General features: G+C 43.5%; 1 protein-coding gene across 5 annotated transcripts in view; it reads right to left on the bottom strand.

Moving 5' to 3' along the window:
- Positions 1–879: 879 nt before the first annotated feature.
- Positions 880–27,847, bottom strand: part of PRKCQ (protein kinase C theta) — a 152,173-nt gene continuing 125,205 nt past the window's right edge. For 4 of the 5 annotated variants that reach the window (XM_029239778.1, XM_029239782.1, XM_029239781.1 and 1 more), the window contains 4 exons: positions 25,829–25,967; positions 20,086–20,274; positions 4,268–4,396; positions 880–2,062 (listed from right to left, as the gene is read on the bottom strand). In XM_029239778.1, coding sequence (XP_029095611.1) covers positions 1,907–2,062; positions 4,268–4,396; positions 20,086–20,274; positions 25,829–25,967 — 613 coding nt within the window. In that variant the 3' untranslated portion in view covers positions 880–1,906. Of the gene's footprint in view, positions 2,063–4,267; positions 4,397–5,716; positions 7,140–20,085; positions 20,275–25,828; positions 25,968–27,847 lie in introns of those variants that run through there. The other variant, XM_029239780.1, reaches the window with a different exon arrangement.

Raw genomic sequence — 27,847 nt, 5'->3', positions numbered from 1 at the left:
AAGGCATGGCGTGGGAGGAGAAAACCAAGGAGAAGTGAAAGCAAGGAGGGAAGAGGGGACTTGGAGGTGATTTGGGGAAGGAGGGAAAGGGGCCAGCCGGGGGTAGCGGGGGGTGGGTAATCAAAGGTGGAGGGGATGAAAGAGCAAAGGGCTGTGTCAGAACATCCGAGGGGCCGAGATCAAAGAGAGGGTCTTTCCTTGTATAAAAAGCTGCAGAGGGGTAGATGAGGATCTAGAACATTCCACATGAACTGGCAAGAGGGCGTCCTTGGGGGAAGCAGCGTCAGGAGAGAAGTTGGAGGGCAGAGCTGAGTTCTGGGGTTGGAGATCACTCCTTCAAGAAGCTTGTGGGGGGAAGAACATCCCAAGTACTGGGAACAGGAAGTGCAAAGGCCCTGAGGCAGAACTGTGTCAGGGTGGTGGGGAAACCACTAGGACTGAAGCCAGTTGAGCAAAGTTGAGAGTAGGAGGCTAAAGACCTCATCCTGCAGGTCCTTTGAAGGCTCTGTAGGGAATCTGGAATAAAGTATATTGGAAAGTGAGTGGAAAAAAAAAAAAAAGAAATCTTGTGGGGAAGGAAAGGAGGAATATAATACTAATAACTTAAAGGTTATCTGAGTTTCTCTCCTGTTGGGGATTTTTAATGATTCTCAAAATTGAAAACATTAACTCAATTCTAGCTGCATTTTGATGATAACTAAAACAGAACCAAGTTCAGGGCAGGGGGGAGGGGCAAGTAGGGAATTAAACTATGAAGAGGCATCTTTCTTTCTTTTTTTTATTCCATTTTTACATATCCACCTCTTTGTCATTAAGTCACAACATTTTATCAAAATATACACACAGCACAGATATTTTAAACATGGATAGCTAGAATTCTTATTAAATAAGATCACTGCAAATAGCATGCATGGGTCTTTGTCTTGAAGGATGTCTCTCTCAAGAGACTTAGGAGTCATCAAATCATCAGTAATGGTATAATAAAGGGATGGGTTATCTTTTCTCTAGAAGAATTACGCACTTCATTTTTTTTTTTTCCTGTTCTAATGTGAGGATGGTAATGAGAAACTGCCACTGATACTGAAATCAACTGAAAATGGATGGATGGAAAGGTTTTATTGGCAGGAGTAAAATGACTCTATCTTTATTGGACTCTAAATTTAATTTCTACGTTGACAAGATAACCAGAGTAGGGGTCTAGTAAACATTGCACGTGGATGACACGAACTCTCCCCACTTTCCTCTCGCCTGTGAATTTCATGGCTAAATCAGAATGAATGAATGTGTAAATCTCAAGTTACAAGCATGTTTATTATGAAGAATTCCCATAAGAACCTATTCAGGGCTTCCCCTACCCCCTACCCTTGACAGTCGCCCAGGTGTGAACAGAATAAAATGGGTTAGTGGCTACTTGTCTGCGGCCGAGTGGATGCCCGTGCTACGCCAGGCAGTGTGCACTTTCAGTCTTGAGAAGTCTGGACTCTGCTCCTTGAGTCAACACGTATGTCACTGGTCAGCAGTGCCCAGGTGAAGGGCCATAACTTAGAGTGGAATTAAGTCTTCAAATCTTCCACAGTGCGGAGAACCATCTTCAAGTACATAACTACAGTAAGGAAGGACCTAACTTCAAGAGTGGCTGTGAGAGATGACAGGGGAGAATCCAAAGGGCATCGTCATTAGTGAAGCAGAGCTGGTTTCTGCTACAGATGCAAAGTCGGTGAGGAGGTCAAAGGGCTCAGCCTTTATTGTTGGCTACAGATGCAAAGTCCGTGAGGAGGTCAAAGAGCTCAGCCTTTATTGTTGAGTGTTTCTTTTCTTTTCCAAGTTGAAAAGGAACCCAAGAAGTGTCACTTGAACCAGTTCGCAGAGAGAAAGCAAATCCCTTCGTGTGTCTGGAGAGGCGAGTTCAGGATATCAGCTTCTCCATCCCTGGATTCATGAAGGAAAAGTTCCGGAACATGTTCTGGTCCATGCTGTTGATCAGCGCTCTGTCTGCAAATGACAGCCGGGGCTTTTCATTCAAGAATTCTTTGTCGAAATTGCTGCAGTCGTACGGTGATTTCTTGACCAGCGTTTAAGGGGTGGGGAGAAAAAGAGAGGAAAATCAGCCACTGAATTCATGATTCATTCAAGACATGGCTTTTGTCATCTAGGCTATAATCTGCATAAGAAAACGTTGGCATCTGCCAATAAACGAAAGTAATACTGATAGATGATTGTATAGGGCCTTTATTGAACATCTCTAAGATCCTGACCCATCAGCGTATCAGTAGTGTAATTAAATTCGTATACAGGAATTCCATGATGTGTACATTCAGATAACTTTACATGAAGCAGGACTGACAACCTTTGAAAAAGTGGTAAGCCCCAATTTGATGTCTGTCTTTTTAGTCTACAGGGGATAGTGGAGGGGGGGAGTGGTAGGTTGGGGTGGGAGCAGAGGGGGCGCAGGATCGCAGGAGTTTTGCAGATTATATGTCCCGGTGATCAGTATCCTTCACTACCATTGGTTCCCCTACCCACATTAATTTTATCCTTTTATTTTTATTTTTAAAATTTTTACTGGAGTATAACTGATTTACAACGTTGTGTTAGTTTCAGGTGTACAGCAAAGTGAATCAGTCATACATATACATGTATCCACTCCGTTCTAGATTCCTAATAAGGACCTACTGTATGGCACAGGGAACTCTACTCATACTCTGTAATGGCCTATATGGGAAAAGAATCCCACGTTAATTTTATTATTAAACATCTTGGACTGTCTTCCAGAGACAACACAGATTGGGGTGAGCTCCCTTCTGGTCACCTGGTCCACTGGTGCCCATGACAGAAAAAGAGACCTATTTATAAATACTGTTCAGTATGGTGTATACTTCAGCTTTCTAAGATGAAAAGCAGCCGTAATCAAATGTCACCCTTACGTGAGTGTGACGAAGATCCAGGCCCATCCCACCCTCAAGGGGGCCCCTGAGCTCCTGAGGCCAGTGGTCTATGGTCTCTGCCTACAAACAGCCACTCAGACCACGGGTCAGGGAAACCCCTTCCTACGGGAGGGACTGGGAATTGTCCCATAGGGAAAGCATAGCCGAAACGTCTGATTTTTATGTGGAAAATACTGAGTCCACTGTAGTCTACCATGGAAGCTGAGACATGAATGACATTGTTCTGATGAGCCGGAAAAAGGCAAAAATGCATCATATCATAAACAATTTATTAACCCATGTAGTAGAAATGGTGCTGTTACGAATAATAAGAGTGCTAGAGGCCAGCCGGTAGGGCCCTTGGAACATCTCCAGAGCTTAGGACAAATGCTGAGCACAAGTTAACTCTTCCCGCCCTGGGGGCACAGGGCTGCTTCTGGCACGACTAATAACAGAAGATACTTTCTGGAGTGAACGCTCTGCTTTGAAATCCACGAGCCTGTGCCACCTCCATGCGAAGATGGTTCATGTCTACCCAGGTCGTTGCTACCTTATTCCCACAATCACCAGGAATGGGTAAAGATGGCAAATCCACCACTTTGCTGTCCTCCTTAAAAAATTATTATTTACTCTTTAAGTTGTGGTAAAATGTACATAACCTAAAAATGACCATTCTAACCATTTTAAGTGTACAGTTTAGGGGCATGAAGCACATTCACGTGTTGGGCCATCCATCTCCGGAACTTTTTTCATCTCATCTTTGCTTCATTTTATGGTGACCGAGGAAGTTCTGCCTTTTCTCGGGGAGGTTGGTGACTCTTGCTGGTGGGTATATACATGGGAATTTAGAGACCAGTCTTTTTCTAAGTATCAGTTTACTTCCTAAATGAAGAAACACCTACCAATTACCATTGGGGTCTGTAGTTATATGAACAGATGACAAATGTCCGAGAAACTTTCATAAATATCACAGAAAACATGGATCCAAAACTCCTGTCAAAGGATGCAGGGTTTATGCTCAGGTTTGGGTCATGCGGACTGTGACCCTGAAGCCTGGACACACCCTGTGCAAAGCTCCACATGGCATCTGAGGGTCATCCCCACATATACATGTTCAGTCTAAGGCATGTACACGTGGTGATCCGTTCTTCACACAAATACATTTGATCACACAGGTTAAATTCTGCCAGTGAGTAACACCCCCTCCCCCGCAGCCCAACAGCCTGATTAAAGAAGACTTTCTTCCAAGAACTGCAGAGGGTGGGTGGGAAGTCGAGGCCCCGGCAGCCTGGGTGTGATGTGAGGACTGCTGGCAGGACCACAGGGCCCCGGAGGCTCCTTACCACCTTAGGCCTGAACGGAGGGTCAATCTCCTTCCTTTCCAGCTCTTCCCAGTTGATCTCCCGAAACAAGGGGTGCTGGCGGATGTCTCCCCTCACCCCCAGGCGCTTTTCAGGTTCTCTTACGAAGAGCTGAGAGGGAGCAGAAGGGGAGCAGTTACTTCTCAAGGGATGAACCACGCCCCTGGGAGGCAGGACCGCACGCACTTGACTCCACTAAGAGAAGGGCCCGGCTTTTGCCACCTGATTTCCGAACCTTGTTTTTCTACCAACCACCATAAACTATCGACTCAAGTCAAACCAGCGGCAACAAGTCTACTGAATATTCCAGAGTCTGGGCTTTGCTCTAGAAGTGCAATGTTTTGAGTTATCTAGACCTGGACTGAAATCAGCTTTGCCCTGTGTTGTTATTCATGGGACCTGGCAAGTTACAGAGTCAGTTCTCTCATCAGTAAGATGAGGGAAGTATCCTCCTCACAGGGCTGTTTTGTGGGTTAAAACAACAACACACGCACGCACACACACACACACACACACACACACACACAGAGGTGTGTGCTAACTCCTGGTCTGTAGAAGCCAACAGCAGAAAGGAAGTGACCAATGTTTGTTGTTCGGTTTACTGTCCATCGATCAAGTTTGATTCTTTAAAAGCTGCTTTCTTAGGATTACAGCCTTGCTCTAAAGAAAAGCTCACTTCAGGTGTGACATAAACTAGCCTCTGACAATCAGCTTTGTATTTTGTAAGGCATCTGAGTATCCGGAATCACTCTTCATTCCTGCAAACCTGCTGGACACTAATACTTTATTCAAATCATCTTTAATCATCTCTGACCCATCACACATGTATTTCCTCTTTGTGCGCTCCCCTCTCCTATTACTTTCCCCCATGAGGTCAAAATGAACATTGGCCAGCACAGGAAAGAAACCTGGAAACTCTTCAAACTTAAATAAAACACGTCAAGGGCTTTAAGGAAGTAGAAGAGTCCTAGAATAGTCTTGGGTCCTGGGGGTCTGGAGTAGTTACCTCTTCTCTTACATCAGCTAGATGTTTATGTATCAAATCACTGCTTATTACAGGGTACCATATGGAGACTCTGAGTCTTGAAAACAGAATCCAAGTCAAGTGCAGTGATTTTCCACGAAGTTCTGGCAGGACTGGACCTCCATGTGCATCTACATTGCATGAACCTCTTGCTTATACCTCTCATAAGAAGAGTCAGTCTTATGCGTAGTCAGAATCTTCAAAATCTCTAGTCTATAATCACTAACTAACTAATTAACTACCATGCTGTAGCAAAGTGGAGATTTTTTTTTAATTAGGAGACTCCTCTAAAAGCCCAAGTGAGACCTCATGTGACCACCTAGTATATCCAAGTGGTAAATTGTTGGAATGGCCCCAGCTTCCTCTCCCCTTTTTCATATGGAGGCCACTGAGGCCCCTCTATGGAAACTTAGGGTTCCAAAGCACCCCATTAGAAAATCACTGCATAGTGGATATAACATGAGACTGTCATTCAAGAGGCTTACTACCGATGTGGCCTGGGGCAAGTTTTCTGAGTCTCAGTTTCCTCACCTGTAAAATGAAGGGTCAGACAAGGTGGTCCTTATGTCCCGTGAGTCCTAACATCCCCTGAACCCCTAGTCCCGTCTTCCAGGCTCTCTGCAATGCTGACACTTGTCCTCTGATTTCACTGTGACCTTCTCTTCCATCCGGACACGTCTACTCATTGCGTACGCATCTGCCTTTCCTACCTCTGCCCTTCACCAATGACATTTCCGTCTTGCCAGGGTTTCCCTCTCCCCACATCCACTCCCATTTCTTCCTCTTCCTCTTTAAATCCTGACTCACCTGTCAGGATTCAGCTTACACCCCCTCTTCTCTGTGAAGCTTTCTTTGATTACCTCCACCCATGGTGAGCTCTCTCTCCTCAAGTCATATTCACATGGTTGGTTACATCACTCATCCCACCCAATGTCCCTTGAGCGTCAGGTCTTGTGCTAGAGGCCTCATCGAGAGCATCTTGACTTTAAAGGCAGATTCTAAAAGCAGAAAGCCTTTAGAAACTGAGGCTCAGAGTAGCTAAGTAACTTGTTCAAGACCAGGGGTCTAGCCAGCAGTAGAGCCTAAATGATGAGAAACCCCTTCCTACTTCTGGTTTTGGATGGTCTCTCCTCTGTGGTCCATAGAACACCTCCCTTCCACTAAAGGAAATTAGCACACTGTGTGTGTGTGTGTGTGTGTGTGTGTGTGTGTGTGTGTGTGTGTGTGTGTATTTAAAGACTGTCTTTCCTGCTGTAGTGTAAGCTCTGGAAGGCAGATATCATTTATGTTTCTGTTTCTTACAGAATCCAGCCCAGTGCCATGTACAAAGCAGACACTCAATAAATGTTTGTTGAATGCATGAGTAAGCTGTCTTTCCACTTTTTTTCCAGATTATGTGTCTTAAAGTCTCTGTCTTCTGTTAGTCTCTTGGTTTCAGCATATAGAACAGCCTAGAGAAAAGTTCACAGTAAAGCACACCTTCCCATAGACTCAGACACCAGCAAGAGTCAAGAGAGGGAAAAGCAGATTGATGCTCTCAGGAGAAGAGGGAATAAGTGACTTGCCCCCCCATCCCTTGCCTTGAAATGATCCTGATAAATGATCGACTTCCACTTCTTAAGGACATTTTGATGAAGCAAGGTTAGAGAGAAGGTGCGAGTGCCCCATGAACAAGCCGAAACCCAGCCTCATGTTGTTATAATTAAATGCTTCAGGGAATCAGGTTAGAAGTGTGCACATGCTAGGTTTCCTGTTAGTTTTCCCCAGTAACATGCAGCATTTGTTCCAAGAGGATCGTGACAAAGAGCCTCCTGAGCCTGGTATATGTACCTGTGAAATTAAAAAAAAATTTTTTTTAAGATAAAATGTATAATGAGTAGATAGTATGATCTCCAGCCTCGAGACTCAAAATCCTTTCCCGTTTTGCACAGACGAGTGAATTATCTTCTCTGCCCTGCAGCCAATCACCCCCCCACCCTGGTACTGAAGATGCCTGTGGACCTTATGGGAGGTCATCGTCTCTGCCACCGGGAGGCTGCACCGAAGGAATAAATGTTCATGAAAGAAAGACTTGATTTTTGTCCATAAAAGCTGTCAGAAGTGTGGTTTACACTTACAGGAAAAAGCACATCTCTGACATAAATGGTCAGGATGCAGCTGGAGTTTGTTTAAATTTATTCGGCTATCTGGGCAAGAAAGCAGTGCTGGGCTGCTGGGGATGGACCCCCGCTTCCCCCGGCTCAGCGCCTGCCATTGGAATCTCCCTCCCTCTTTAGTCCCTCTTCAGATGGCTCTTTCTACAAAAGGGAGAGGTGTTTCTGTTTGTGATCATTCGTTTTCCATCATTTTCCAAACAAATGGACAGGACATCCTGGATGAATAAATGAGGAAGAAAGGGGCGTGCCTTTGACAATAGTCAACTGGACAGCAGTGTCCCAGCTGTAATTCCTTTTTGCAGTATGTGGGCCTCTCACTCTCGTGGCCTCTCCCGTTGCGGAGCACAGGCTCCGGACGCGCAGGCTCAGCGGCCATGGCTCACGGGCCCAGCCGCTCCACGGCATGTGGGATCTTCCCAGACCGGGGCACGAACCCATGTCCCCTGCTTCGGCAGGCGGACTCTCAACCACTGCACCACCAGGGAAGCCCCCAGCTGTAATTCTTTAAAAAATTTTTTTAAAAATTTTATACAATTTTTAAAGGTTACTTTCCGTTTCCAGTTATTACAAAATATTGGCCATATTCCCCGTGCTGTACAATACATCCTTGAGTCTATCTTACACAAATAGTTTGTGTCTCCCACTCCCTCACCCCCTCCCCACTGGTAATCAGTAGTTTGTTCTTTATAGCTGTGACTCTGCTTCTTTTTTGTTATATTCAATAGTTTTTTGTAATTTTAAGATTCCAAATATAAATGATATCCTACAGTATTTGTCTTTCTCTGTCTGACTTCACTTAGCATAATGCCCTCCAAGTCCATTCATGTTGTTGCAAACGGCAAAATTTCATTCTTTTGCATGGCTGAGTAGTATTCCATTGTGCGTGTGTGTGTGTGTGTGTGTGTATATATAAAAAATATATATAATCTTTATCATTCATCTATTGATGGACACTTAGGTTGCTTCCATGTCTTGGCTATTGTAAATAGTGCTGCTATGAACACTGGGGTGCATGTATCTTCTTGAATTCGTGTTTTTGGTTTTTTTCAGATATATACCCAGGAGTGGAACTGCTGGCTCATGTGGTAGTTCTATTTTTCGTTTTTTGAGAAACCTCCATACTGTTTTCCACAGTGGCTGCACCCATTTACGTTCCCACCAACAGTATACTAGAGCTCCTTTTTCTCCACATGTTCGCCAACATTTGTTATTTGTGTTCTTTTTGATGATGGCCATTCTGACAGGTGTGAGGCGATATCTCATTGTGGTTTTGATTTGCAGTTCCTTGATTAGTTTGATTTGTAGTTCCTTGATTAGCACATTCTTTGAATGTGCTTGTTGGCCATCCTCATTTCCTCTTTGGAAAATGTCTTCTGCCCATTTTTTTAACCGGGTTGGTTCTTTTTTTTTGCTTTTGTTTTGTTGTTTTTGATGTTAAGTTGTATGAGCTGTTTATACATGCTGGATATTAATCTCTCATTGGTCAAACAATTTGCAAGTATCTTCCCCCATTTGGTAGGCTGTCGTTTCGTTTTGTCGACTGTTTCCTTTCCAGCTGTAATTCTGGACGGAGCACAGCCTCTTGTGATGTGCATGTGTTCAGCACACTACGTGCATCCATGCCCTTTGAGGGCTAAAGAGGTTGAAGTCTGGTACTGACACCACTGCTGTTACAGAGGCCGCTGAATACTCTTTGCTTACCGTTTCCAGAGGACCTGTTACTTCTGGCTTTCAGAACATTATGTAAAATTCCCTAGAGGAGGTTTCTCTAGAAATGATCGATCACCTTTGATTTTTTGCAGAAAAGGCAGCTCAGGTCTGTGGGGGCTGTTGGATTAAAATCAGAGCACAAGAGGCACAGGGGCAACTAGAAGCCAGTCTCACAACCAGCACATTGCTGGGTGGCCACGAATTTTTATCAGCCCAGCTCCTGGAAAACGGACAGCTGTCTTCTTCATGGGCAAGAACAGAGAATTTTTATTAACTCACAGGAGAAAGAATAAGCCCAGACTCTTCCACGGGGGTTTAAAACCTCTTTCACCAGTGAGTCCTTTTTCTTCACCGTCTTTATCCTTAACTGTCTTGGTCTCTGCTCTAGTCACCAAATTCATTTTCTACTCTCACAGCAAATCTTCTTCCTGCCACTGAAACTGCAGCTGACGGTCTCTCTCTCTCTTTTTTTTTTTTTGTTTCTTTCGTATTTGCTGGAATTTAGCCTTAGATGTAGTTTTGTTTTTCAACTTTTTATTTTGAAATAATTATAGTGTCTCAGTCTGCTTGGGCTGAGACTGGGAGGCTTAAAGAGCACACGTTTATTTCTCATGGCTCTGGGAGTGAGAAGTCCAGGGTCTAGGTGCTGACGTGGTCGGTTTCTGGTGAGGCGTCTCTCCCGGCTTGTAGATGGCCGTCTTCCTGCTCAGTGCTCACATGGCCTTTTCTTTTTTATTTATTTATTCTTATGTTTATTTATTTACTGATTTGTTTTCTTATTAGTCATACTTTTTTTTCTCTTTCTTTGCTGTACACGGGCCTCTCACTGTTGTGGCCTCTCCCGTTGCGGAGCACAGGCTCCGGACGCGCAGGCTCAGCGGCCGTGGCTCACGGGCCCAGCCGCTCCGCGGCATGTGGGATCTTCCCGGACCGGGGCACGAGCCTGTGTCCCCTGCATCGGCAGGCGGACTCTCAACCACTGCGCCACCAGGGAAGCCCTAGTCATACAGTTTATACACATCAGTGTATACCTGTCAATCCCAATCTCCCAATTCATCACACCTCCCCACTGCGGCTTTCCCCCCTTGGTGTCCATGCGTTTGTTCTCTACATCTGTGTCTCTATTTCTGCTCTGCAAACCAGTTCATCTGTACCATTTTCTAGGTTCCACATATATGTGTTAAAATATGATATTTGTTTTTCTATTTCTGACTTACTGCACTCTGTATGACAGTCTCTAGATCCATCCACGTCTCTACAAATGACCCAATTTCGTTCCTTTTTATGGCTGAGTAATACTCCATTGTATATATGTACCACATCTTCTTTAACCATTCATCTGTCGATGGGCATTTAGGTTGCTTCCATGACCTGGCTATTGTAAATAGTGCTGCAATGAACATTGGGGTGCATGTGTCTTTTTGAATTATGGTTTTCTCAGGGTATATGCCCAGTAGTGGGATTGCTGGGTCGTATGGTAGTTCTATTTTTAGTTCTTTAAGGAACCTCCATACTGCTCTCCATAGTGGCTGTATCAATTTACATTCCCACCAACAGTGCAAGAGGGTTCCCTTTTCTCCACACCCTCTCCAGCATTTGTTGTTTGTAGATTTTCTGATTCCCATTCTAACTGGTGTGAGGTGATACCTCATTGTAGTTTTGATTTGCATTTCTCTAATAATTAGTGATGTTGAGCAGCTTTTCATGTGCTTCTTGGCCATCTGTATGTCTTCTTTGGAGAAATGTCTATTTAGGTCTTCTGCCCATTTTTGGATTGGGTTGTTTGTTTCTTTAATATTGAGCTGCATGAGCTGTTTATATATTTTGGAGATTAATCCTTTGTCCGATGATTTGTTTGCAAATATGTTCTCCCATTCTGAGGGTTGTCTTTTGGTCTTGTTTATGGTTTCCTTTGCTGTGTAAAAGCTTTTAAGTTTCATTGGGTCCCACTTGTTTATTTTTGTTTTTATTTCCATTACTCTAGGAGGTGGATCAAAAAATATCTTGCTGTGATTTATGTCAAAGAGTGTTCTTCCTATGTTTTCCTCTAAGAGCTTTATAGTGCCTGGTCTTACATTTAGGTCTCTAATCCATTTTGAGTTTATTTTTGTGTATGGTGTTAGGGAGTGTTCTAATCTCATACTTTTACATGTATCTGTCCAGTCTTCCCAGCACCACTTATTGAAGAGACTGTCTTTTCTCCACTGTATATCCTTGCCTCGTTTGTCATAGGTTAGTTGACCATAGGTGTGTGGCTTTATCTCTGGGCTTTCTATCCTGTTCCATTGAGCTATATTTCTGTTTTTGTGCCAGTACTATGTTGTCTTGATTACTGTTGCTTTGTAGTATAGTCTGAAGTCAGGGAGTCTAATTCCTCCAGCCCGGTTTTTTTTTTTCCCTCAAGACTGCTTTGGCTCTTCGGGGTCTTTTGTATCTCCATACAAATTTTAAGGTTTTGTGTTCTAGTTCTGTAAAAAATGCCATTGGTAATTTGATAGGGATGGCATTGAATCTGTAGATTGCTTTGGGTAGTATAGTCATTTTCACAATATTGATTCTTCCAATCCAAGAACATGGTATATCTCCATCTGTTGGTATCATCTTTAATTCCTTTCATCAGTGTCTTACAGTTTTCTGCATATAGGTCTTTTGTCTCCCTAGGTAGGTTTATTCCTAGGTATTTTATTCTTTTTGTTGCAATGGTAAATGGGAGTGTTTCCTTAATTTCTCTTTCAGATTTTTCATCATTAGTGTAGAGGAATGCAAGAGATTTCTGTGCATTAATTTTGTATCCTGCTACTTTACCAAATTCATTGATTAGCTCTAGTAGTTTTCTGGTAGCATCTTTAGGATTATCTACATATAGTATGTCATCTGCACACAGTGACAGTTTTACTTCTTCCTCCCCAATTTGTATGCCTTTTATTTCTTTTTCTTCTCTGATTGCCGTGGCTAGGACTTCCAAAACTATGCTGAATAATAGTGGTAAGAGTGGACATCCTTGTCTTATTCCTGATCTTAGAGGAAATGCTTTCAGTTTTTCACCACTGAGAATGATGTTTGCTGTGCATTTGTCGTATACGGCCTTTATTATGTTGAGGTAGGTTCCCTCTATGCCCACTTTCTGGAGAGTTTTTATCATAAATGGGTGTTGAATTTTGTCAAAAGCTTTCTCTGCATCTATTGAGATGATCATATGGTTTTTCTCCTGCAATTTGTTAATATGGTGTATCACATTGATGGATTTGCGTATATTGAAGAATCCTTGCATCTCTGGGATAAATCCCACTTGATCATGGTGTATGATCCTTTTAATGTGTTGTTGGATTCTGTTTGCTAGTATTTTGTTGAGGATTTTTGCATCTATATTCATCAGTGATACTGGTCTGTAATTTTCTTTTGTTGTAGTATCTTTGTCTGGTTTTGGTATCAGGGTGATGGTGGCCTCATAGAATGAGTTTGGGAGTGTTCCTTCCTCTGCAATTTTTTGGAACAGTTTGAGAAGGATGGGTGTTAGCTCTTCTCTAAATGTTTGATAGAATTCACCTGTGAAGCCATCTGGTCCTGGACTTTTGTTTGGTGGAAGAATTTTTTTTTTTTTTTTTTTTGCCATACGCGGGCCTCTCACTGTTGTGGCTTCTCCTGTTGCGGAGCCCAGGCATCGGATGCACAGGCTCAGTGGCCATGGCTCACGGGCCCAGCCGCTCCACGGCATGTGGGATCTTCCCAGTCCGGGGCATGAACCCGCGTGGCCTGCATTGGCAGGCAGACTCTCAACCACTGCGCCACCAGGGAAGCCCTGTTGGAAGATTTTTAATCACAGTTTCAATTTCATTACTTGTGATTGGTCTGTTCATATTTTCTATTTCTTCCTGGTTCAGTCTTGGAAGTTTATACCTTTTTAAGAATTTGTCCATTTCTTTCAGGTTGTCCATTTTATTGGCATAGAGTTGCCTGAAGTAGTCTCTTTGGATGCTTTGTATTTCTGCAGTGTCCGTTGTAAATTCTCCTTTTTCATTTCTAGTTTTATTGATTTGAGTCCTCTCCCTCTTTTTCTTGATGAGTCTGGCTAATGATTTATCAATTTTGTTTATTGTCTCAAAGAACCAGCTTTTAGTTTTATTGATATTTGCTATTGTTTTCTTTGTTTCTGTTTCATGTATTTCTGCTCTGATCTTTATGATTTCTTTCCTTCTGCTAACTTCGGGTTTTGTTTGTTCTTCTTTCTCTAGTTCCTTTGGGTGTAACGTTAGATTGTTCGTTTGAGATTTTTCTTGTTTCTTGAGGTAGGCTTGTATAGCTATAAACTTCCCTCTTAGAGCTGCTTTTGCTGCATCCCATAGGTTTTGGATCATCATGTTTTCATTGTCATTTGTCTCTAGGTATTGTTTTATTTCCACTTTGATTTCTTCAGTGATCTCTTGGTTATTCAGTAACGTATTGTTTAGCCTCCTTGTGTTTGTGTTTTTTCCAGGTCTTTTCCCTGTAATTGATTTCTAATCTCATAGTGTTGTGGTCAGAAAAGATGGTTGATATGAGTTCAATTTTCTTAAATTTACTGAGGCTTGATTTGTGACCCAAGATGTGATCTATTCTGGAAAATGTTCCGTGTGCACTTGAGAAGAAAGTGTAATCTGCTGTTTTTGGATGGAATGTCCTATAAATATCAATTAAATCTATCTGTGAATGTGTCATTTAAAGCTTGTGTTTCCTTATTAATTTTCTCTTTGGATGATCTGTCCATTGGTGTAAGTGAGGTGTTAAAGTCCCCCACTATTATTGTGTTACTGTCGATTTCCTCTTTTAGAGCTGTTAGCAGTTGCCTTATGTATTGAGGTGCTCCTATGTTGGGTGCATATATATTTATAATTGTTATATCTTCCTCTTGGATTGATCCCTTGATAATTATGTAGTGTCCTTCCTTGTGTCTTATAACATTCTTTATTTTAAAGTCTAGTTTATCTGATATAAGTATTGCTACTCCAGCTTTCTTTTGATTTCCATTTGCATGGAATATCTTTTTCCATCCCCTCACTTTCAGTCTGTATGTGTCCCTAGGTCTGAAGTGGGTCTCTTGTAGACAGCATATATATGGGGTCTTGTTTTTGTATCCATTCAGTGAGCCTGTGTCCTTTGGTTGGAGCATTTAATTCATGCACGTTTAAGGTAATTATCCATATGTATGTTCCTATTATCATTTTCTTAATTATTACAGGTTTGTTTTTGTAGGTCCTTTTCTTCTCTTGTGTTTCCCACTTAGAAAAGTTCCTTTAGCACTTGTTGTAGAGCTGGTGTGGTGGTGCTGAATTCTCTTAGCTTTTGCTTGTCTGTAAAGCTTTTGATTTCTCCATCGAATCTGAATGAGATCCTTGCCTGGTAGAGTAATCTTGGTTGTAGGTTCTTCCCTTTCGTCACTTTAAGTATATCATGCCACTCCCTTCTGGCTTGTAGAGTTTCTGCTGTGAAATCAACTGTTAACCTTATGGGAGTTCCCTTGTATGTTATTTGTCATTTTTCCCTTGCTGCTTTCAATAATTTTTCTGTCTTTAATTTTTGCCAATTTGATTACTACATGTCTTGGTGTGTTTCTCCTTGGGTTTATCCTGTATGGGATTCTCTGTACTTCCTGGACTTGGGTGGCTATTTCCTTTCCCATGTTAGGGAAATTTTCGACTATAATCTCTTCAAATATTTTCTCAGGTCCTTTCTCTCTCTCTTCTCCTTCTGGGACCGCTATAATGCAAATGCTGTTGCGTTTAATGTTGTCCCAGAGGTCTCTTAGGCTGTCTTCATTTCTTTCCATTCTTTTTTCTTTATTCTGTTCTGCAGCAGTGAATTCCACCATTCTGTCTTCCAGGTCACATATCCGTTCTTCTGCTTCAGTTATTCTGCTATTGATTCCTTCTAGTGTGTCTTTCATTTCAGTTATTGTATTGTTCATCTCTGTTTGTTTGTTCTGTAATTCTTCTAGATCTTTGTTAACCATTTCTTGCATCTTCTTGATCTTTGCCTCCATTCTTTTTCTGAGGTCCTGGATCATCTTCACTATCATTATTCTGAATTCTTTTTCTGGAAGATTGCCTATCTCCATTTCATTTAGTTGTTTTTCTGGGGTTTTATCTTGTTCCTTCATCTGGTACATAGCCCTCTGCCTTTTCATCTTGTCTATCTTTCTGTGAATGTGGTTTTTGTTCCACAGGCTGCAGGATTGTAGTTCTTCTTGCTTCTGCTGTCCGCCCTCTGGTGGATGAGGCTATCTAAGAGGCTTGTGGAAGTTTCCTGATTGGAGGGACTGGTGGTGGGTAGAGCTGGCTTTTGCTCTGGTGGGCAGAGGTTAGTAAAAACCTTTTCTTGGTGCATGTGTTTGGAGGGAGAGATCTCTCTCTCTCCCTCTTTTTATAAGGGCATTAATCCCATCATGGGGGCCCCACACTCTTAACCTCATCTACACTTAATTACCACCAAAAGGCCTCACCTCCTATAACCATCACGTTGGGGGTTAGAAGACTTCAACATATGATTTTCTGGGGGCGACACAAACATTCAGACCATACATATAGATTCACAGGAAGTTGAAAAGATAGTACAGAGATGCCCTGTGTACCTTTTACCTAGTTTCCCCTAATGCTTCCATCATATATGGTGATAGCACAATATCAAAACCAGTACACTGTGTGTGTCTTGTTCTGTGTCATTTTATCCCCTGTGTAGGCCTGGGCAACCACCAGGACAAAAAGTATACAGAAGAGTCTTACCACCACAAAGGTCTCCCTTGGGGTCCCCATCACAGTCATTCCCCCGCCTCCATGACCCCTGACCCCTGACCCCCGGCAACCACTGATCTGCTTTCTATCTCCACAGTGTTGTCCTTTCAAGAGTGTTAATACATATGTGGACTCATATGGTACGTGACCTTTTGAGATTGGCTTTTTTTTTTTTTTTTTTTTCACTCTGCTTAATGCCCTTGTGATCCAAGTTGCTGTATGAGTCAATAGTTCCATCCTTTTAATTGCTGCATAATATTCCACACACACATGACTTTGCAACTTTTCTCCTCCAACTGGAAGAAATCCTTTCCTCCTCCCCAGTCTTCCTCTCCTTTGGAAACCGCCACTCCCAGCGTCTTTCCCTGAACTTATTTCCATTACCTTCACCTGGTCCCAGTTAAGCCTTCACCACAGCCTTGCCAGGTGTTCTCCCTTTGCTGAGCTGGGAGGAGCCGGGTTTGGGAGGCACAGCTGTTCAGCATTAAGGTAAAGGTCGGTTGCAATGGTGGCTGCAGGGCCTCCAGGCTCCCCAAGCTTTTTCCTCCTTTCCTTTAACCAGTGAGTTTTGATGGCCCAGGCCTTCTGAGTGCAGCCTTCATGCCATGGATTGAGCAGATGCCAGAGCTTTCACACCAGAAAGCAGTCGTATGCAAGCCAGGAGGACTCTCACCAGAAACCCACCCTGCTGGGCCTGGATCTTGGACTTCCAGCCTCCAGAACTGTGAGTAAACAAATTTCTGTTGTCCAAGCCACCCAGTCTATGATATTTTGTTGTGGCAGCTAGAGCCAACTAACATACCTCAATTAAATCCTTCCAAGAGCCAGTTAAAAGAAACATAGCAACTGTAACAATGCCTGAAGTTGCCCTTATGGAAAGCAAAATTGTTTTAAGTTCCCATCCTGCTAACTTATTTTTACTCTGGTCCTCTCTTTTTTAAAATTGGTTAATTATTAAATTAGCTTTCATTTTATAGATGTTTTATCCAGTCATTAAAAGTGAATTTAATTGGCTGTTTGTGGAGTTTTCTAAGTTTATTGCTTGTTCGGATCAATTGGAAAGTGAAAGCCGAGGGGTACTGGCTCAGATTTTTAAATACCATCAGCCTTGGACTCGGTCTCCTCCTGGGGCTTTGTCAGCCCTTCAGATTCAAGATCTTGATTCCTTAGGGAGGAGTCCACAGTTGCTGCAACATTTCAGATAACCCTAGACAAGCTGATAGCTGTATGAGAGAGCTAGAAGTGTATTATGCCCTTTAAATTTGAGTTCTTCATGAGAAAAAAGACGGGCTGGGTAATCCTGTAAGTTTGGATTTAAAATTCATTGACAGCGTCTGATGTTGAAAGATCTTATCCGAGCCCCCTTTTCATTGTGAGAAGAGCAGGGCTAAAAATTATTTCCCTAAATGACTTTTTTTTAGCCAGCTGATATGAGTTGCCACAAATCAAAACGCTGTTTTGTTCAAAACGCCTGTATTCTCGGTCCACTTTAGATTTTCTGGGCCTTGGTAACACTTGTAGGTCTTTTTGATCCACATAGTTGCTGGGACAGCTCAATAAATGTAGGTGCTTACTATGATATGTAATTAGCATGAGTTTTTTGTTTTGTTTTTTTTTTTTTTTTTACAACTTGTTACAATCACACTGTAGATGGCATTTTGCATCTTCAAAAAAGGTAAACTGGGACTTAAAGTGTAAATTTTTAATGATGGCTTTCAGGTGCTTCCTCTGTCTCTGTGTTAGTTTGCCCTGGGAGCTCCTGGTTTATGGCTAGTGATTCTTGGAGTCTGGTTTACATCTGTAGCTCTGGGTGCCAAATTCTTAATTGATCCTGGGTTATCATGGGTGGTGTGTGACTCCGGCTTTGCTGGTAAATTCTGGAGATTGCTGCTAAGATGGTAACAGTCAAGGATTCAGGATGAAACATACATCAGTGTTCCCATGGACGCAGGTAGGGAACACGGCAGGAGAGCTGGTCTGCGTCCAGTTGAAGGACTGCCTGTGAGACTGCCCACTCGGCAGGCAATGAGTCTCGTTGGGGTGGAGTGTTGCTGGCTTAGAGTTTGGTACAGAAGCTGGGCTGTGGAATGGATTGAGCAGCCTGTACGTCAAAAGCTTCAGCTAAAAATGTTCCCAGTTATAGGTATTTCCAGAACACCTGCTGGAATCCCATACAAAGCCTTGGCTTTATTTTATTTTATTATTAATTTTTTGGCTACGCTGAGCAGCTTTCAGGATCTCAGTTCCCTGACCGGGGATTGAACCTGGGCCACGACAGTGAAAAGTGCTGAGTCATAACCACTGGACCACCAGGGAGGTCCCAAAGCCTTGGCTTTAAAACCCACCAGGTTCAAAGAGCAGGAAGCCCCTCAGCCGTATAAGAGCAGTCCTTCCTCCTTATAATTCCTCCAGCCTCTCTGTGTGTTTGGTCTGAAACAGAAACCCAAGAGCTGGAGAGGAAGAGAACGTACATGTGGTAGACACACTATGACCATACTCCCTTCTCCAAGGCGAGTGGCTCTCAGCCATGAACTTGGCCAGAGGAAAGGGAGCGGGAGTCTTTTGAGTTAAGATTGATGTGATGACTTATATCTTGGACTGAACAGCTTTAATTTCTCAGCTGAGACAGTGTTTCATGACTTAGGAGTGACAAGAAGTTTGTCTTTTCCCCAAGAGTGAGCAGAAAGTTACACATCCTATCCAAGTCTTCATCCAAGGGCAGGGGAAGATTTTTAATGATAAGTTTCAGGTGTGCAGTACTATAATCACTATAGAGTAATCACCACCGAAGTCTGGTTACCATCCATCACCATAGCGTTGACCCCCTTCACCCATTCTTTGCCCAATCTTCCCAAACCCCTAGTCGTCTGGGAACCACTCATCTGTTCTCTGGATCTGTGAGCTTGTTTTTATTTTATTGTGTGTGTTCCCTGTTTTTTTTTTTTTTTTTAGATTCCACATGAGTGAAATCACATGGTATTTGTCTCTGTCTGACTTATTTCACGAACTTTAACACCCTCTAGGATTTTTATGGCTGAGTAGTATTCCGTTGTGTATATATAGCACATTTTCATCTATCCTTCCACTGATGGACACTTAGGTGGCTTCCATGTCTTGGCTATTGTAAATAATGCTGCAGTGAACACAGGGGTCCATAGATCTTTTCCAACTAGTGTCTTCATGTTCTTCGAATAAATGCCCAGAAGTGGAATACCATATGAGTGTATGGTAGTTCTATTCTTAACTTTCTGAGCAATCTCCATACTGTTTTCCATAGTGGCTCTACTGATTTACATTCCCACCAACAGTGCAGGAGGGTTCCCTGTTCTCCACCTTCTCGTCAGCACTTATTATCTCTTCTTGATAAGAGCCATTCTCACAGGTGTGAGGTGATAGCTCATTGTGGGTTTGATTTGCATTTCCCTGATGAGTGCCGTTGAGCACATTTTCATGTGCCTATTAGCCATCTGTATGTCTGAGAATTGTTTATTCAGATCCTCTTTTGTCCATTTTAAAATTGGGTTGTTTTTATTGTTGAGTTGTATGAGTTCTTTATATATTTTGGATATTAATCCCTTATCAGATATATGATTTGCAAGTATCTTGTCCCCTCCAGAGTTTTCATTCTGATGATTTCGCTTGCTGTGCAGAAGCTTTTTAGTTTGATGTAGTCCCATATGTTTATCTTTGCTTTTGTTTCCCTTGCTTGTGGAGTCAGATCCCCGAAGACACTGCTAAGACTGATGCTGATGAAGTTACGGTCTATGGTGCCTTCTAGGAATTTTACAGTTTCAGGTGGACTGAATAGGTTCAATAGGGACTATGGGAAACAAATTTTAAGCCCAAAGTTGTTTGTTCAACAGACCAATTACATCTCAAAGCAAGGCCATTCAAGAGTCATGGAACTGGTTTCTGGGCATTTCTTTTGTAAATTATGCACGTGAGGGTCTATCTTATGCTCGTTTTGATTTCTAATGTTCATCCTACTGGTGCCTCAGTTAAAACAGATGGTGAGCATCCTCTTTAAATCTCGTTTGACACAGTTACTGTTTACGATGTATAAATCAGAATTTAGAAATGAATGGGAACACTGATCAGAAAACCTAACACTAATCATACAAAGGTCTCCTTGACTTCACGTCTTACCTTCACTAAAAGGTCCTTAGCCTCCTTCTCGAGCCATCGTGGGTAAAAGGGGCTGTCCATGCGGATGGAGTGGAAGAGTTCCTCTTCATCTTGCCCATGGAAAGGTGACTGACCTATCAGCATCTCGTAGAGAAGGACGCCAAAGGACCACCAGTCCACAGAATGGTTGTACTTCTGACCCAGCAGGATCTGTGGGACCAAAAGGCAGAGACATAATTAATCAAAACGAGGTTGACTTGAAAACCCTGCATGGACTTTTCAAGGCCACTCAGGACATAATTGATGAAGAACAGTGCATGGTTTTAGCAAAGATTACACTGAAAACTGTAGCTTTTGTGAAGTTAATGATTAGGTAGAAATAAGTGGGCAGTACCAAAGCTAAGCAACATTTTTGAATTTCAGCATCTTTCTTCCCCCCTCTGGCCTTAAGCAAAACAACTAAATTGTACCATCAGCTCTTCATTTTCCTATCTGTGATGGGAGCCCATGGGTGGTAGATTCAGACCTAAGAGAGCTGATGTGTATCTAAGCCCTTCAGTGCCTCTGGGGTAAATATCTAAATCAAACCCATGTGTTTTATGGACTTCTGTGGTCTTGAGTCTTTGCATAAAGTTCTGTAGCTAATCAAGCAGCCAAAGGGGTCGTCTGACCAAGTCCACCCCTTAAACCTAACTAGTCACGGTTACGAAGAGTCAAATTTTGTGACTATGCCAAGAGAGACTAGGATAACAAGCTGATAGATATTTGTGAAAATAAAGATCAAGCTGCAAACAGAATTTTGCAGTCTGCCGCTGACTTCCGGTATAAAAATGCTATCTACCGGCCTTAACTCAATGTTTGAATACTGAGGTTAATTCTAAAGTAAAAAAAAAAAAAAAACTTAGCCTTAAGGAATAGTGTAAAAGTAGACCCAGGGAGAATGATAAAGAAAATAGAGATGCACACACTGCGCAGTCTTAGTTCAGGTACATTGGCCTTAAGTGGGGCCCGGTTCACACGCAATTCCCAGGATGTGCCACAAGAGGGAGCCCAAGGCAACCAGAAGCTGCTCTGAGCATCGCATCTTGGTAAGCAATTTCGTTTGGCGGATGAATGGAAAGAAATTTGGAAGGACAGGAGACAGCTGAGGTAGAAATTAAGTCTTCCAAGGCTAGGGGATGTTAGTAAAGAATTTCAGTCTTAAGTCAGGAGAAAGAAGCAAAATGCCGATTCACACTCAGTTATACACTGTATGAACAGAATGTCTGCAAACGCCTGCTGACGTGTACTGGGTGTTTCCCATACGTGGTGTTTATTTATAAGAACCTCTGGGGGTAGGTCCTGTTATCCCTATTTAACAAAGGACGGTGACTGGACCTCGGGAGGTTATGGGTCTTCTTTAAGGTTGCCTGCTTAGTGAGTTGAAAGCTATGTTCTGGACCGTGGTCTTTTGGGATTTTACTACATAGTGTTCCTTTTCTATTATAATGTTTCCAGGATTTGAACTTCGATCTAATTCATGCTCAAATTAGTCTGTATTTTAAAAGAAAATTGGTGTGGAAACAATGGCCGGAGTGGCTCTTTTTCTATCTCAGCCCCTGGTGCCTTCTTATGGCCATGCTGTCTTTTGTCCTGTTCTCTCCCCATCTTTACTCAAATAATTCAGATAATAATGATGTTACCACTTCACGTCAGAGTCCCTCTTCCTCTCTTAGAGCAAGAGAAAGCTACAATTCCATCCACCTCTTGGAGCTAGTGATTTGAGGTCTGTACATGGCTCACCACATGATGTGCACAGCGGGGAAAGCGTCCTTAGAAACCAAGTGACCACCAACGCCTCTATGGCTCTGGTTTCCGAGTGACTCCTGCTTTCTCCAGGGAGCTGCTTCTATGTACTGAAATTCCACCTGGACTTACTAAGTGGCTAGTAGATGTTGGAAAGTAGGGTGTCTCCCTATTTAACTATTTTCTATTCTTTGTCAAAATGAGCGTGGACCTCCAATTATACGTTAGACCCTCGGTCCTATAACCGTGACATAGGGAACCACAGAGCTTTGGGGAAGGTCTCAGGAGACGTGGGCTGGTGAGGCTATTCCCTGGTTTGAGGGAGCACAGTCTGCTTTTTCATGCATCGTTCCTGATGCTGCCCTGAATGCACTTATTTTTTGTGTTTCAGGCCCTCCGCCCATATCATTGAGGTCCCCGGGGAGAGGGCAATGGGTCAGTGAGTGAGATAAAGGAAAAGCTTCACAACGGAGATGACATGTGAGTGGAGCTTTGGAAAATGGGTGGGATTTTGATGGAAAAGGGAGAGTCTAGAGACAAGAGGCCCCATCTCCAGCACATGTTCAGAGATGGGCATTTGGGGTGCATGTCTTGGTGTGGTCATTCACGGAACAGGTGATGGGTGCTCTGAGCTGTGGAGGAGGAGACTAGACACTGAGGTGGATAAATCATGGTCCTTAGCTGTGAGAAATTCAGTTCACTGGCAAATGGGATTACACATGGGCTGTGGTAGCACAGAGGAGGAAACAACTGATTGATTATTCCAAGAAGCCAGAGGCACCTTCAGGGAGAAGATGACTTTGGAGGTGGGAGTAAATCAGACCAAGGGTTCCGAGGGCATGGCTAAGGGATATGAGAGAGAAGGATACGGATGTCTCAGGACATATTAAGGACCTTCTCTTGGGGTTTTGGCTTGTACCCAGCTGACAATGGGGACTTCCTGAATATTTTTAAAGGCGTGGCGTGACAGGTCTTCCCGTTAGAGAGGTAGATCTGGTGACGTGGTGGAACAGCAGCCCTCAGAACAGGGCACGCACCCCAGGGAGCACCCAGACGGCATAACGCCGAGACACGGGAAGAAAATATTAGAACTTGTATTTATGCAAGTTTAAAAAATTCCAGTAGTGGCACTGATGCCCTCATTTAGAAATGTGACCAGTGACTAGGTTTCCCGAGGGAGGAACGGGAAGCCTCATCTCGGGAGGAGTTGGTGGTGGCTTGGCTAGAGCATTCGTCTTCGGCACATCGTAAGGTGCGTCACTATTACGATTACTTATTATCCTAAGGTGCGTCATTTGCGTTGCATGCCTAGTTAAGGGGATCGGTGGGTTCTGTTTGAACTAAACTCATTTTCGCAAAATGGAACATCCTTAAAAAGTTATCTGCAGAAGAGACTTGGATTGAAGGCCATGCTAATGATGTACAGTAGAAAACGGCAAGTGCAGAGATCTTACTTACTCCTAGTACCAGCTCTTTGTCACATTATAACGAAGCTAAAAACAGTGACCGTTTCATTAGTTGTGACAGGAAGCTGGCTAAATCAGAAAACACTGTTGTGCATTCTGGACTTATATCCACTCTCTTCAGCCACGAACCTTGCCTTGCGTACATACTGTAGCATCTGTCCTACAGTGTGCCTTTGTGAGGGCTCTTTCTCGGCTATGAGCCAATAAAACCAGAAACTGAAAGAAACCAAGCAGACTTTTGAGTGGCAGAATCATAAAGGGTTAAACCAAGATTTTACAAAGTTATTTCGCCTCATTATTTTAATAAAGCATAAAATGTACTATTAATAGAATACAACTTAGTTATTTAAAACTTTATTTCATCTTAAGTTCAGCCTGTTCCTTTTTCTGCATGTTTGATAACGGACTATGTTAGTTGGTGATAATGTATAATAAATATACATATGCCGGTGATGCTTTTTTAACTGATGAGGGAGCATGGTCAAAAAGTCTGAAAATATGTAAAGATGAGGCACTGGCAGCTGGGTGGTCACGGAGAGGAAAGTCTGGGTAAAAAGGCATCACCAGGATCCAGACCAGAGGTGCTGAGGGCCTGGACCAGGGCAGCAACTGGAAGATGCGGCGGGATTGGAGAAGCTTGATTTAATCCCCAAAGGGATTCATTTTGAGGATCAAAAAAGAAGGGAGATTCTTAGTACAATCACAAGATTGGGGAGGCATGAAAACAGATGTGTGAACCCCTGAGGTCTATATTTAGAAGGTCTTGGTGTTTGGATTTGGGAGGGGTAAGAAGGAAGCAGAAGACTTGGAGGATTCCAGTTTTCTGGCTGGGTGACTGGATGGATGAATGTGTATGTCATTCATCCAGAAGGGGATAAAGGAGAAGGGTGTGTGCATGTGTGTGGGGGGGAAATTTCAACAGAGAGTGGGTTTGGGATCTGTTATGATCGAATGGCCTGTGACAGTGAGTTGGAGATCTCAGCAGGAAAACAGACATACAGGTCTGAAGCAAGAAGTTTGGGCCGGTCATACTGATTTGGGAGTTGAAATCATAGTCATAAATAAAGCTGTTCATGGAGAAGGTACAGGGAGAACAAAGGACCAGGGGTGGAATGGTGTGAAGACAAGCAGGCTTGAAGATGAGAGAATGAGATTGAAGTTGCAGAGAGAAGCCAGTCTCTGAAGGTAAATTCTGGAAGATGCCAAAGGAAACAGAATTGGGAAGGAAGGATTGCCTGGGAAAGGGTTTGGCGTAAGGCATGTATAGACAGGATAGGTAAAAGCCATGATTTCTTGCTGACCAGAGGCCAAGCTTGAATTTAACCAAGGTGCAATCTAAACTAAGTACATACGCACAGGGCAGAGTCTCCTGTTTCTTAGACTGAGGACGCTACATTACTTTGGCTATGACAGGGATTTGCTGCTGAATTTGTTTTGCCCAGGAAACCGGAGGCCCATCGCTGTCTATCCATCAGACAGCCGTCACCGCTCACACACGTATCAATAGTTGTTCGTTCACTCTTTGAAAAGCTAGCTATTAGCACCTTAATGTGCCGAGCCCTGAGCTCCGTCCTTGGATATAAAAGTGGATAAGATCACACTGATCTACACATACGATAAGTGGGGCAAAACTTTACACACCTTGTAACAACATCCATGTCCCGGTTCTGTTACTGTACCATAGTTACGTAAGCTGGAACCAGTAGGGGAAGGGTAGATATGGGTGACATTTCTGTACTATTTTTGGCAACTTTTTGTGAATTTATAATTATTTCAAAAGAAAGTTTTTAGAAAGCGAATAAGAAACAGCCCCTGACTTTAGAGCAATCACCCAGTAGTTCAGAGAGATCCAAAGATAGAAAAGCCGCGATAAGTTTATGCTGCGGGAAGGACCAAGGGGAAAGGGAGTGTCTCATCTCCCTGGGGTGGGCAGCTGGCGTTGATGGATGCTTTCTGAGCAAACTCTGATCTTCCAGGGGCTCAGAATATGAGAGCAATGGCTTATTTTGTTTTCTCTGTTGCTGTTTTTAAACTTTCATAGTCTCTCCCATGGGACCCAGTAACAGGAGAGAGAAGTGGGACCTCTCCAGGCTCACACAGTAGCAGCTTGGAAACCACAATTTAGGTTTTTCTGGTCCCAAAATGAAACCACTGGACTTAGGTAGATGCCCATGAGCCTGTTCAGTGTCTGCCTGGCTCTTCACCAGTTGCTTCTTCTGGTTGGTCTGAGCAGAGCGACTATATTTTAAGGCCGGGGTGGGAGATCCAGGATGGGAAGGGCCTGCTGGGTCCCTCACGCCTTGGCGAGGTGCAGAAGTTAGCGCGGGTACCACGCCCAGTGCGACACTAGCGGCGCCTAGGTGCAGCTGCATTTGTCAAATACTCCGAAAAACAAATACACATCCTGAACGAAAATAGTTTAAGGTCTTCTGATTTTCAGGGGAGAAAGAAGCAGTGGTGCTGGCCCCGGGAGGGCGGAGTTGTACGGGTGGGTGCAGAGCGGCGCGTCCTACCTCTGGGGCGATGTAGTCGGGGGTCCCGCAGAAGGTGTTTGTCCTGGCGTCCCCCAGCATGTTCTCCTTGCACATCCCAAAGTCCGCTATTTTGATGTGTCCATCTTTGTCTAACAGGATGTTATCAAGCTTCAGGTCCCTGAAAAACAAAGCAGATTCTCACTTTAATAACACGCGGTTTTGTTAACATGGACTTGCCCTGTGACGGGGGCTTGCACGTCCCATCACAGCCTGAAGGGCAATGAGTAGGTACTTTGCTGGTCCTCCTGTCTCCTCCAGGGTCACTGCTTCTCGTCCTTGGTGTTTCCTCCTTGACCAGCGTCTCTTGCCCAGGACTGGACGTACAGTACAGCCCCTCGTGGTCCAGGTTGGCTTTCTCTGGGCCTGGCTCTGACCGAGTTCTGTATCTTCTGTATCAATACCTGGCCCATCTCCAGAGCTCCCTCCATATTTCACGTATGAATGGCTGAGCAGGTGCCGACGTGGGGCCACATAAAGGTCATGCGTTATCTCTGCAAAGTAGCATCCCTCAGTGTTAAGAGGGGCCCTCAAGAAACAAAGCCTGGATGGAAAGGAATAAGCTGGTGATGAAATGTCATGGGGGCTGGTGTTTGGTCATGGGGCTGGTGTAGGGTGGTATTCAGTACTACACAACACATACACCCATCCACTTCCATCCAAGGTAGGGGTGTAGATAAAACTGACTCTTCAAAGGAATGGCCGGTTGCTACTGATTCCCCTTTCTGACTTGCCAAGGAGTGCAGCTAATATACCATGGACAAGACACAGACCTGAGGCTCTTTATCCCGGTACCTTTCCTGGGGGTAACGGAAAAGGAAGAAAGGCCTAGAAATATACTCATTTTATGCCATTCTCTAAGTATCTGTGTGTGTGGATAAATTATCCTGCACCTAATTCGAAGACCAATTAAGGAAAGCTGTTCCTAACCCAGATTAATTCTAGAATCAGAATCCATCTGCTACCAGAACACCATGTCAATGACTTCCTCTGTCCTTAGAGAACCAGTATCCTTGTAAGGCAGCCCACTTCATTTTTTAGGGATATGTAAGTGGTGACACGATTTTAAAAACACGGGCCAAACTATGCCTCCCTGTGACTTTACCTGTTGGCCTGTTTACCACACGTGACCGCCTGGATATTTGGAAAGTGACACCAAGCTTTCTCTTGTCTTTCCTTGACCAAGTTGAGGACCTTTACTCCTCCACACAGCATGGTATTCAGACTCTGCAACATTCCGGTCCCTATCCTGCACATATCTCGAATTTGTCCATTTTCTTCTTCAAAGATGGTTCTCAGAATGAAACCGGTGTCTTCCGGGTACATGATCACCTCACAGGTGCAGGTGACGGTGGCACCCTTAGCTTCCGGTCTAGTCCTCTTGCCTCTGAGCACTGTGGCTGCACTAGTTATTTCAGAAGTTCCATCACAACGATGCTTAATATGGAACTCACTGTAAACTACAACCTCCAGGTGTCCTTTTTTCTTCCCCCCACACAAACTACCATTATACCATTTTCCTGTCTTCCTGTACCTGCAAAACGGATTTTTTAAAAAGACAATCCAGGAATGACACTTGACATGAGTTTCTTTAAACTTTTATCGACTTTAGTCAGTGGCATTTTATGAATTCTAGTCGGTTATATAACATCCAGCTTTCTCTTCCTCTATCTGCCGTGAATTTCTGAGCTTTGTGAAAACTCCTTTAAGTCTAGGATATGTGGTGGGTCGTGGCTACCACTGCCTTCCTTAATGAGCTAAGACAACTTGGGAGAGAAGAGCTATTGCTGTTGCCTTGTTCTGCACCTCCTCTAAGAGAAGATGCTCAGAATCTCCTTCTCAAAGATTCTGCTCCCAAAGGGCCTGGCAAGTGGCTCTGTCTCCTCCGCCCCTGTTGATTGAGCCACAGGTGGAGGCCTGACTCAGTGGATCAGCTTTTCTTCTTGGGGAAAACTTGCAGAGGTTGCAACATGACGGCACTAGTCCGTCTCGGCTGGGTGT

The sequence above is a fragment of the Monodon monoceros genome, unplaced genomic scaffold (assembly GCF_005190385.1).
Source record: "Monodon monoceros isolate NGI ecotype Baffin Bay Population unplaced genomic scaffold, NGI_Narwhal_1 Super_Scaffold_21, whole genome shotgun sequence".
NCBI classification, from domain to species: Eukaryota; Metazoa; Chordata; class Mammalia; order Artiodactyla; family Monodontidae; genus Monodon; species Monodon monoceros.
Note: the sequence above shows the minus strand (reverse complement) of the source record. Positions and strands in the feature narration are given on the sequence as shown.